The 13,247-nt window shown below is 46.0% G+C and overlaps 1 protein-coding gene across 1 annotated transcript in view; it reads left to right on the top strand.

The window, feature by feature from the left end:
- Nucleotides 1–13,247, top strand: part of LOC310878489 (leucine-rich repeat and fibronectin type-III domain-containing protein 5-like) — a gene marked incomplete at both ends in the record, with an annotated part of 87,047 nt that overhangs the window by 23,464 nt on the left and 50,336 nt on the right. The window contains 2 exons of the mRNA XM_083792818.1: nt 5,741–5,984; nt 9,648–9,898. Of these exons, the coding sequence (XP_083648944.1) occupies nt 5,741–5,984; nt 9,648–9,898 (495 nt within the window). The remainder of the gene's footprint in view (nt 1–5,740; nt 5,985–9,647; nt 9,899–13,247) is intronic.

Below are 13,247 nucleotides of genomic sequence, written 5' to 3'. Positions count from 1 at the left end.
AAAAGCCTCAGTAATCAGACTTTAATTCAGGCTTACATAAACTATGCAATATGCATATAGAAAAACATTTGAATGATTAGACAGACAAGCAATGTATATAGGATGTAGTATTTATTAATATTATACTGCAAGTAATTTAATTGAAAACAGCACAGCACGGCTGTCGCAGAGCTCATCTCGATGCGGGTATGCGCCTGGAGAAAAGAGAACAAAAAGCCACGAAATTAATTTATTTATTACATAATACTTGCTTATTTGGAGTGAACATGACAATGACGAGTAAATAAATATTAACACGACTCCCGTTCGATAAGTTTTTTAGCCTGGACATTTCCGCATTTAGCTGAAAACGGGCTTATAGCCTACTATTATATTTAGCCTGCCCAACTAGTTACTTTGACCAACAGTATTTCAAGCAGCCTATAGTTCACATACATGACGAAATACGACATTAGAGTTATATATTGTCATTTTTATATAGAGGGGGAAACATTATAGGCTACGCGATGTAATTAATATATATTTGATTGATTGTGCCAAATAATCGCCTTTTCCCCTCCACCCCTCTTTACATAACTCGCTTATTTTTTGCTCATTTTAAAAAATTCAAAATACCATGTAAACTACGGAATTCTGGCTTGTGTAGGCCTATGCCCTCTCTACGAAACATATCAAGTTGAAATGTCGGGCAGCTTGCAGATTAACCATTTTCAGAAAAGTCCGTAGCCTACATTTAGGCAATAATTAATGTGCTATTGTGCTATTCTCGGCCAATGTTCTACCGATTGTTCTAATTCCAAATGGCCTATATAATCCGTGAAGTGTACATTTTCATTGGGTGTATAATAATGTATTCATAAGAGAGGGAAGAAAAAATAAATAAAAGTGAGTGCGTGTAGGCAACAATGACTTCTCCAGCTGAAGAGGTGTGAACGAGTGGTGCGGGGGTGGGGGGATAAAGGGGGAGAGCGGTCGAATGGGCCGATATAGTCAGACTGAGTAGGAGTGATTTTTTTTCAGCCTTGCTAGTGTTAACATATATTTTTTTGCAAAAAGGGTGAAGTGTCCCTTTAACAGTATCACAGATACAGTATGTCCACACCAAAGGGAGAAAAAAAAACTATAATACACGAAAGAAAACCATCTAAACGCAAAGACCTATAAAGTCACTAAAAGTCTTCATGCTTGACTTGAGCTCTGGAAGAACGCTGCATTGAGTGCATTCTGCACTGTCAAGCCTCAGCCCGGTGTTAGGCTGACCAATTATTATGACGCCCAATGAAATGTCTGTTCTTCTGCTCCTACACGCTGGATTAGATGAGCCTGAGACCGCTACGATGATCCGTCATCCTCTAACCCATTCTGACCTGAGATCAGATTCTAAAAAAAAAATGTCTATTACATCCTGACAGTTTAATTATTAACCCCATTCTGAACCTGAGATCAGATTCTAAAAAAAAAATGTCTTCGATTTTTTCAAAAATAGCAGACTCTACAAGCTCGTAGCGCGCCACTCGGTGGCGCGCTACGAGCTTGTAGATCTGCTATTTTTCAATAGCTAAAGCACGACATGATGCTATAACACCAAAATGGGTTCCCGTTCAGAATGGGCTAAGCGGGACACGAAACAAGCGCTCTGAGATTTGATTCCGATAGCTGGTCTGTCACTCACAGACATAATAATAGTATATCATGTCTGCTGAAAAGCCTTGTGTGTGCAAAACGGTTATACTTTTCAGTGGTTCAAATGAACCCATTCTGAACGGGAACCCCTTTTGGTGTTTTCACGCATTGCGTTATACTTTTAGCTATTGAAATATATAGCAGATCTACAAGCTCATAGGGCGGCACCTATATGAGCTTGTAGATCTGCTATATTATTTCAATGCCGCCCTGTTTCACGCTTGTGAAAAATGTGTCTCAAATCTTTAACCCATTCTGAACGGGAACCCATTTTGGTGTCAGCATCATGTCGTGCTTTAGCTATTGAAAAATAGCAGATCTACAAGATCATAGCGCGCCACTCGGTGGTGCGCTATGATCTTGTAGGTCTGCTATTTTATTTTAAATCGAAGAACGACTGACATAGAAACATAGCTTTTTCAGAAAACTGTCATTTTCAAAAAGACATTTTTTAGAATCTGATCTCAATCTCTTAAATATATATTATTTCAGTACAGAGCCGATGTTTTTAACTCAAATCTTTGCTTCTGGGGTGGAGGGGGGGTCCCTGGAACAACATATTTTCAGATGGCGGTCGGTGGACAATTTCATATTTATTTTGGGCGTCCTTGACAGGAAAATGCTTGAGAACCACATGACATAGAAACATAAGGTTCTTTAAGAAAACTGTCATCATTTAGAAGACATTTGTAGAATCATCCTCAGGTGGAAATGGGTTAAAAAATCAGACACTTCTGAAGTGAGTGGTACTGTACTGTACTGTACTGTACTGTACTGTACTGTACTGTACTGTACTGTACTGTACTGTACTGTACTGTACTGTACTGTACTGTACTGTACTGTACTGTACTGTACTGTACTGTACAAGCCCTCCTCCCTGGCCTGTGTGTGTTTGTGTCTGTGTGTTAGGCTGTGCAACAGTGACACTTGGTGGTGAAAAGAAATAACGCTATTTCCGTGCTCGGACAGACAGACAGCCCCGGGGACACACATAGCTGTCTATAGGAGTGGTGGCACCACTCAAAAGAACTGCATTAAGCCCAGGCCGTAGCGTAACGGTCTGGGCACCGGACTGGTAATCCAGTCGCAGTGTGCCGCGGGTTCGACTCCCGGACCCGACACGGCCTTTACTGCATGTCATCCCCCCATCTCTCTCTCCCGTTTCCTGTCAGCCTACTGTCTGTCCCTTCAAAAAAAAAATCAATAAAAGGCGTAAGCCGCAAAAAAATATCTTAAAAAAAAATAAAAAAATAACTGCATTATATATAACAGATCTACGAGCTCGAAACGCAAAGCGACGTGCTCACACATATCCGCTTTCGTGTGTGGCGCTATAGGTTGTGATGACGTTGGGCGCTATTAGGGGCATGGTGGCACAGTTGGTAGTGCTGTCGCCTCACAGCTAGAACGTCCTGGGTTCGATTCCCGCTCGGGGCGCTGTGGGTGCTGGCGGCGTGTTTTCCTCCTCCGCGTCATCAGTGCCCATACCCGAAGGCGGGGGTTGGCGAAAGGGCCTTTCTGTGTGGAGTTTGCATGTTCTCCCTGTGTCCCCTAGGGTAGGTACCCTCACATGTTCTCCCCGTGTCCCCTAGGGTAGGTACCCTCACATGTTCTCCCCGTGTCCCCTAGGGTAGGTACCCTCACATGTTCTCCCCGTGTCCCCTAGGGTAGGTACCCTCACATGTTCTCCCCGTGTCCCCTAGGGTAGGTACCCTCACATGTTCTCCCCGTGTCCCCTAGGGTAGGTACCCTCACATGTTCTCCCCGTGTCCCCTAGGGTAGGTACCCTCACATGTTCTCCCCGTGTCCCCTAGGGTAGGTACCCTCACATGTTCTCCCCGTGTCCCCTAGGGTAGGTACCCTCACATGTTCTCCCCGTGTCCCCTAGGGTAGGTACCCTCACATGTTCTGCCCGTGTCCCCTAGGGTAGGTACCCTCACATGTTCTCCCCGTGTCCCCTAGGGTAGATATACCCTCACATGTTCTCCCCGTGTCCCCTAGGGTAGGTACCCTCACATGTTCTCCCAATGTCCCCTAGGGTAGATACCCTCACATGTTCTCCCCGTGTCCCCTAGGGTAGGTACCCTCACATGTTCTCCCCGTGTCCCCTAGGGTAGGTACCCTCACATGTTCTCCCCGTGTCCCCTAGGGTAGGTACCCTCACATGTTCTCCCCGTGTCCCCTAGGGTAGGTACCCTCACATGTTCTCCCCGTGTCCCCTAGGGTAGGTACCCTCACAAAAAACATGCAGTAATCCTGGTCACTAAACTGCCTCCCCCTGGCCAGCCGGGACGCCTGATGGAGGGGAAAGGAACTGGTTGGAATAACGTGTTCCTTCCACGCGCTATGTCCAACCAGGGAAACTCCCCCCCTGTCAGGTGTAAAGGAGCAACTTGGACACTCAAGCATGAAGGAAGCATGAGTTAAAGTCCGTTGCTCTCCCCTTGTCCCCCATATATGGGGACTAGGTTGGCGGAGGGTGTGTAGAGCCCAGGATCACATTAGATGATTGACACAGGGGTGAAAAATGGGTTACAAAATTGTGGGACAAAAAAAAAAAAAAAAAAAAAAGGTTGGGCGCTATTAAATTTACCCCCAAAAAGTTATAATACAGAGATACGAGGTTTCTCCCTGACAGCGATATTATCTTTGCCTTAGAGGAGAGGGAGGAGGGGTGGGGGGGGGGGGGGGGGGGCAGCGGGCGGTCCCTCAACCACTTAGCCGAGTGCCAGACAGACATTATAGATAACATCTATAACCCATTTAGACCATGAGGACGATTCTACAATCCTGACAGTTTCTATGTATCAGTGGTGCTCAAACTATTTCCTGTCAACGACCCCAATAATGATATGAAATTGGCTGCCGACCACCCATCTGAAAATATGTAGTTCCAGGGACCCCCCCCCCCCCCCCCCCCCACAGAAGCAAAGATTTGAGTTAAAAACGTTCGCTCTGAAAGAATATATATTCAAAGATTTGCGCCACATTTTCACGATATATAAAAAAAAAAAAAAAAAAACAGATCTATACAAGTGCATAGCGTGGCACTCGGTGCCGCGCTATGAACTTGTAGATCTGGTATTTTTTTCAACAGCTATATAAGCATAACATAATGCTTTATGAGTTTTTTCCTCCCGTCCCGAATGGCATAATGTGGGCTGGCTGGCAGTGACGCTCGCTGTGTGAGGCTGAATGCTGTCGATTCAGTTACAGTGAGAGTGATGACACTGGATGTGACACTGTAATCAGCCCATTTTGGGGCCGGGAACCCCTTTTGGTGTTATAGCATCATGTTATGCTTTAGCTATTGAAAAATAGCAGATCTACAAGCTCATAGCGCGCCACCGAGTGGCGCGCTACGAGCTTGTAGGTCTGCTATTTTTTTGACAAATCGAAGAACGACTGACATAGAAACATAGCTTTTTCAGAAAACTGTCAGGATGTAGAAGACTTTTTTTTTAGAATCTGATCTCGGGTCAGAATGGAAAACTGTCAGGATGTAGAAGACTTTTTTTTTAGAATCTGATCTCAGGTCAGAATGGAAAACTGTCAGGATGTAGAAGACATTTCTTTTAGAATCTGATCTCAGGTCAGAATGGAAAACTGTCAGGATGTAGAAGACCTTTATAGAATCTGATCTCAGGTCAGAATGGAAAACTGTCAGGATGTAGAAGACCTTTATAGAATCTGATCTCAGGTCAGAATGAAAAACTGTCAGGATGTAGAAGACATTTATTTTAGAATCTGATCTCAGGTCAGAATGAAAACTGTCAGGATGTAGAAGACATTTTTTTAGAATCTGATCTCAGGTCAGAATGGGTTAGGGATGTGCCGATGCGACGTTTTGTCATCGTAGCTTAGTTTTCATTTAGTTTCCATTTAGTTTTATTCAGTGAAAAAAGGTAGTCGACGAAAATTTTTCGTCTTAGTTTTAGTCGACGAAAACAACACTGCTATAGTGCATGACAGCTATAAACACAAAAAAAAACTGTCCTCAGATCAGGTCCTAACAGCCAATTCCTCATCCTCTCCCCCCTCCCCCCAAAACAACCAGGTGTAAGGCGCGGGGCGACCCCGAGCCGGCCATCCACTGGATCTCCCCGGAGGGCAAGCTGGTGTCCAACGGCTCGCGGACGCTGGTGTACCCCAACGGGACGCTGGACGTCCTCATCACCACGGTGAAGGACACGGGCTCCTTCACCTGCATCTCCTCCAACCCGGCCGGGGAGGCCCACCAGACCGTGGACCTGGTCATCATCAAGCTGCCCCACATCTCCAACAACACCAACAGCATCCAGGTCAGTGACCTGACCCCTAAACCTGACCCTGACGCCTAAACCTGACCCTAAACCTGACCCCTAAACCTGACCCTGACGCCTAAACCTGACCCTGACGCCTAAACCTGACCCTGACCCCTAAACCTGACCCCTAAACCTGACCCTGACCCCTAAACCTAACCCCTAAACCTGACCCTGATGCCTAAACCTGACCCTGACGCCTAAACCTGACCCTGACCCCTTAACCTGACCCCTAAACCTGACCCTGACGCCTAAACCTGACCATGACGCCTAAACCTGACCCTGACCCCTAAACCTGACCCCTAAACCTGACCCTGACCCCTAGACCTAACCCCTAAACCTGACCCTGACCCCTAAACCTGACCCTGACGCCTAAACCTGACCCTGACCCCTTAACCTGACCCCTAAACCTGACCCTGACGCCTAAACCTGACCATGACGCCTAAACCTGACCCTGACCCCTAAACCTGACCCCTAAACCTGACCCTGACCCCTAAACCTAACCCCTAGACCTGACCCTGACCCCTAAACCTAACCCCTAGACCTGACCCTGACCCCTAAACCTAACCCCTAAACCTGACCCTGACCCCTAAACCTGACCCCTAAACCTGACCCTGACCCCTAAACCTAACCCCTAAACCTGACCCTGACCCCTAAACCTAACCACTGACCCTGACCCCTAAACCTAACCCCTAAACCTGACCCTGACCCCTAAACCTGACCCCTAAACCTGACCCTGACCCCTAAACCTAACCCCTAAACCTGACCCTGACCCCTAAACCTAACCCCTAAACCTGACCCTGACCCCTAAACCTAACCCCTAAACCTGACCCTGACCCCTAAACCTGACCCTGACCCCTAAACCTAACCCCTAAACCTGACCCTGACCCCTAAACCTAACCCCTAAACCTGACCCTGACCCCTAAACCTAACCCCTAAACCTGACCCTGACCCCTAAACCTAACCCCTAAACCTGACCCTGACCCCTAAACCTGACCCTGACCCCTAAACCTAACCCCTAAACCTGACCCTGACCCCTAAACCTAACCCCTAAACCTGACCCTGACCCCTAAACATAACCCCTAAACCTGACCCTGACCCCTAAACCTAACCCCTAAACCTGACCCTGACCCCTAAACCTGACCCTGACCCCTAAACCTAACCCCTAAACCTGACCCTGACCCTGACCCCTAAACCTAACCTCTAAACCTGACCCTGACCCTGACCCCTAAACCTGACCCCTAAACCTAACCTCTAAACCTGACCCTGACCCCTAAACCTAACCTCTAAACCTGACCCCTAAACCTGACCCCTAAACCTGACCTCTAAACCTGACCCCTAAACCTGACCTCTAAACCTGACCCCTAAACCTGACCTCTAAACCTGACCCCTAAACCTGGCCCCTAAACCTGACCTCTAAACCTGACCCCTAAACCTGTCCATGCACGTTGTAGCTGTCTACTCTCCCACTGTCAAACTGCACTGGCAGTGTTTATGTCCTTTGTACAGTAACAAGGTATTCCTGTACTTCTCATTATGTGGACATAAATACACATTTAAAATGTGTGTGTGTGTGTGTGTGTGTGTGTGTGTGTGTGTGTGTGTGTGTGTGTGTGTGTGTGTGTGTGTGTGTGTGTGTGTGTGTGTGTGTGTGTGTGTGTGTGTGTGTGTGTGTGTGTGTGTGCACAGTGATTGTGCTCCAGTGGGACTGTATAATCTTTCTCTCTGCGTGTGCGCAGCGCTGTGGAGGAGAAAAAAAACGTTCTGTTCAAAGTATGATCATTTAGGCTGACCTGGGATCAGGTCAGTAGTGTGTTCCAGCGACATGAACGGCTGTGTTTTACGTGTGATGATTATGCTGGTCCAGGATCAGCAGCGCAAGACGTACCAACGCAATGAAAACACCGGGCGCGCAAATTACACTTCATATCACGATCAGTGTGTTGACCTCAACGAGGTGGAAGCAAACGAAGCAAAGCTCAAATCAAATTAACATAAGAATGTTAACCCATTCTGACCTGAGATCAGATTCATACGAGGTTTCCACTGGACACACACTGGTCTGATGAACCCATTCTGACCTGAGATCAGATTCTAAAAATGTCAGTCGTTCTTCGATTTTTTTCAAAAATAGCAGACCTACAAGCTCATAGCGCGCCACTCGGTGGCGCGATACGAGCTTGTAGATCTGCTATTTTTCAATAGCTAAAGCATAACATGATGCTATAACACCAAAATGGGTTCCCGTTCAGAATGGGTTAAAGCAATCGTGACAACTCTCGTGGAATAAGAAGAGAGCAAAGTAGGAGCTGTTTATATTAAAGTGCGTAGTGTGTAGTGCCTTGTTAATATTCCATTCAGCCAAGACCGGTACATGCACCACCTGCTGCTGAAAAACTCTGATGATTGTGTGTAAAAATAAAAATAAAAATAAAAGATCCGTTTGGTTCATTTTAAATGCACGCACGCTGTGTAGCCTCGGTCCCAGGCTCACTTATATCTGCGAAAAGAAAAGCCTGGTCTCAACGTAGGATGTATGCAGAAACACATAGACACACATTTGACACATCAGCACAAAAAACAAAACAATATTACACACACAAAGACACCGAGTGGCGAGCTACGAGCTTGTAGATCTGCTATTTTTGAAAAGTCGACTGAACGACTGACATTTTTTTTTAATCTGATCTCAGGTCAGAATGGGGTTAATCAGACCAGTGTGTGTCCAGTGGAAACCTCGTATGAATCTGATCTCAGGTCAGAATGGGTTAAGCCTCAAGGTCGACTGGTGGACAAAAAGGACCTCTTCAGTCTGACCTTATTGTATGCTGGAACACCATATCTCCTTCCTGAAGGCACCAACCTAATACTCTCCATATAACACATGGCTAGTGTTTTGATGTAGTTTTAGTCATAGTGGCGGTGGGTCAACGGGTAGAGTGACCGGATGGGAACCCCGTGAGGAACCCGGTTCGATCCCTGTGGGCTCCCCCCAGAGTTAGTGTCAAAGTGTCCTTGAGCAAGACGCTGAACCCCCTGATTGCTCCCGATGTGCTAGTTGGTGCCTTGCGTGGTTTCCTCCGCCATCGGTGTGTGAATGTGTGTGAATGTAATGCACAATCTATGTAAAGGTGTGTGAATGTGTGTGTGAATGGGTGAATGTAATGCACAATCTATGTAAAGGTGTGTGAATGTGTGTGTGAATGGGTGAATGTAATGCACAATCCATGTAAAGGTGTGTGAATGTGTGTGTGAATAGGTGAATGTAATGCACAATCTATGTAAAGGTGTGTGAATGTGTGTGTGAATGGGTGAATGTAATGCACAATCCATGTAAAGGTGTGTTGAATGTCTGCCCCCTTTGTTTTGAAAATCAAATTTTAATTTTAATAAATCGATACGTATCGTCGGGATATAATATCGATATATCGCCATATACGATATATCGTTACATGCCTAGTGAACTCTGATCGATGAGGTGCTCGTTATCAATAAAAAATCAACGAGCTCCATCCATACCTTTAAGTGGTTAATCAGTGCTAATGACGCTAATGCTAATCAGTGCTAATGACGCTAATGCTAATGACGCTAATGCTAATCAGTGCTAATGACGCTAATGCTAATCAGTGCTAATGACGCTAATGCTAATGTCCGTCCCACTAGGAGCCGGACCCGGGCTCGTCGGACATCTCCACGTCGACGCGGGGCGGAGGAGGAGGAGGCGGGGCCAACGGCAGCGTCGTGCCGGGCGACGCCAAGGGGGGCGGAGCCGGCGGCGGCGACAAGCGCGTGGTGATCGCCGAGGCCACCTCGTCCACGGCGCTCATCAAGTTCAACTTCCAGCGGAACATCCCGGGAATACGCATGTTCCAGATCCAGTACAACGGCAGCCAGGACGACTCGCTGGTCTACAGGTAGGACGTCCCTTTGGCTTAGTGGTTAGGATGTTATGGCTTTCTCCCATGCGGGAGACCTATGGGTTTGATTCCCGGGTGTGGAAAAGAGGTGAAGAAACGGCTGCAAGCGGGTATCAGGAAGAATATATCAGCACGACATGAAAAGGGAAGGTGTACAAAAATGGTGCATTTATATAGCGCCTTTATCCAAGGCGCTTTACAGAGATTGTGCATTACATTCACCCATTCACACACACATTCATACACCGATGGCAGCGGAAAACATGCAAGGCACCAACTAGCACATCGGGAGCAATTAGGGGTTCAGTGTCTTGCTCAAGGACACTTCGACAGTAACTCTGGGGGAGCCCGGGTTCGAACTGGCAACCTTACGGTTACCATCCAGGCACTCTACCCCTGAGCCACCGCCGCCCCGTACAAGACTGGAGATGTACAGAGCAGGATAGTGAGATGGTTTAGACATGTACAGAGGATAGTGAGATGGTTTAGACATGTACAGAGGATAGTGAGATGGTTTAGACATGTACAGAGGATAGTGAGATGGTTTGGACATGTACAGAGGATAGTGAGATGGTGTGGACATGTACAGAGGAGACATAGTGAGATGGTTTGGACATGTACAGAGGATAGTGAGATGGTTTGGACATGTACAGAGGAGACATAGTGAGATGGTTTGGACATGTACAGAGGATAGTGAGATGGTTTAGACATGTACAGAGGATAGTGAGATGGTTTGGACATGTACAGAGGATAGTGAGATGGTGTGGACATGTACAGAGGAGACATAGTGAGATGGTTTGGACATGTACAGAGGAGACATAGTGAGATGGTTTGGACATGTACAGAGCAGGATAGTGAGATGGTTTAGACATGTACAGAGGAGACATAGTGAGATGGTTTGGACATGTACAGAGGAGGATAGTGAGATGGTTTGGACATGTACAGAGGAGGGATAGTGAGATGGTTTGGACATGTACAGAGGATAGTGAGATGGTTTAGACATGTACAGAGGAGACATAGTGAGATGGTTTGGACATGTACAGAGGAGACATAGTGAGATGGTTTGGACATGTACAGAGGATAGTGAGATGGTGTGGACATGTACAGAGGATAGTGAGATGGTTTAGACATGTACAGAGGATAGTGAGATGGTTTAGACATGTACAGAGGATAGTGAGATGGTGTGGACATGTACAGAGGAGACATAGTGAGATGGTTTGGACATGTACAGAGGAGGATAGTGAGATGGTTTAGACATGTACAGAGGAGGGATAGTGAGATGGTTTAGACATGTACAGAGGAGGGATAGTGAGATGGTTTAGACATGTACAGAGGAGGATAGTGAGATGGTTTAGACATGTACAGAGGAGGGATAGTGAGATGGTTTGGACATGTACAGAGGAGACATAGTGAGATGGTTTGGACATGTACAGAGGAGGATAGTGAGATGGTTTGGACATGTACAGAGGAGGGATAGTGAGATGGTTTAGACATGTACAGAGGATACATAGTGAGATGGTTTGGACATGTACAGAGGAGGATAGTGAGATGGTTTAGACATGTACAGAGGAGGGATAGTGAGATGGTTTAGACATGTACAGAGGAGGATAGTGAGATGGTTTAGACATGTACAGAAGATAGTGAGATGGTTTAGACATGTACAGAGCAGGATAGTGAGATGGTTTGGACATGTACAGAGGAGACATAGTGAGATGGTTTGGACATGTACAGAGGAGGATAGTGAGATGGTTTGGACATGTACAGAGGAGGGATAGTGAGATGGTTTGGACATGTACAGAGGATAGTGAGATGGTTTAGACATGTACAGAGGATAGTGAGATGGTTTGGACATGTACAGATGATAGTGAGATGGTTTGGACATGTACAGAGGAGGATAGTGAGATGGTTTAGACATGTACAGAGGAGACATAGTGAGATGGTTTGGACATGTACAGAGGAGGATAGTGAGATGGTTTGGACATGTACAGAGGAGGGATAGTGAGATGGTTTGGACATGTACAGAGGATAGTGAGATGGTTTAGACATGTACAGAGGATAGTGAGATGGTTTGGACATGTACAGATGATAGTGAGATGGTTTGGACATGTACAGAGGAGACATAGTGAGATGTTTGGACATGTACAGAGGATAGTTAGATGGTTTAGACATGTACAGAGGATAGTGAGATGGTTTGGACATGTACAGAGGATAGTGAGATGGTTTAGACATGTACAGAGGATAGTGAGATGGTTTAGACATGTACAGAGGAGGATAGTGAGATGGTTTAGACATGTACAGAGGATAGTGAGATGGTTTAGACATGTACAGAGGAGGATAGTGAGATGGTTTAGACATGTACAGAGGAGGATAGTGAGATGGTTTGGACATGTACAGAGCAGGATAGTGAGATGGTTTAGACATGTACAGAGGATAGTGAGATGGTTTAGACATGTACAGAGGAGGATAGTGAGATGGTTTAGACATGTACAGAGGAGGATAGTGAGATGGTTTAGACATGTACAGAGGAGGGATAGTGAGATGGTTTAGACATGTACAGAGGAGGATAGTGAGATGGTTTGGACATGTACAGAGGATAGTGAGATGGTTTAGACATGTACAGAGCAGGATAGTGAGATGGTTTAGACATGTACAGAGGAGGATAGTGAGATGGTTTAGACATGTACAGAGGAGACATAGTGAGATGGTTTAGACATGTACAGAGGAGACATAGTGAGATGGTTTGGACATGTACAGAGCAGGATAGTGAGATGGTTTGGACATGTACAGAGGAGGATAGTGAGATGGTTTGGACATGTACAGAGCAGGATAGTGAGATGGTTTAGACATGTACAGAGGAGGATAGTGAGATGGTTTAGACATGTACAGAGGAGACATAGTGAGATGGTTTAGACATGTACAGAGGAGACATAGTGAGATGGTTTAGACATGTACAGAGGAGACATAGTGAGATGGTTTGGACATGTACAGAGGAAGATAGTGAGATGGTTTGGACATGTACAGAGGATAGTGAGATGGTTTAGACATGTACAGAGGATAGTGAGATGGTTTGAACATGTACAGAGGAGACATAGTGAGATGGTTTGGACATGTACAGAGCAGGATAGTGAGATGGTTTAGACATGTACAGAGGAGGATAGTGAGATGGTTTAGACATGTACAGAGGAGACATAGTGAGATGGTTTGGACATGTACAGAGCAGGATAGTGAGATGGTTTGGACATGTACAGAGGAGACATAGTGAGATGGTTTGGACATGTACAGAGCAGGATAGTGAGATGGTTTAGACATGTACAGAGGAGGATAGTGAGATGGTTTAGACATGTAC

The sequence above is a fragment of the Protomyctophum parallelum genome (assembly GCF_964188405.1).
Source record: "Protomyctophum parallelum genome assembly, chromosome: 20".
Lineage (NCBI taxonomy): Eukaryota > Metazoa > Chordata > Actinopteri > Myctophiformes > Myctophidae > Protomyctophum > Protomyctophum parallelum.
The sequence above is the reverse complement of the archived record's forward strand: the minus strand, read 5'-3'. Positions and strand labels throughout refer to the sequence as shown.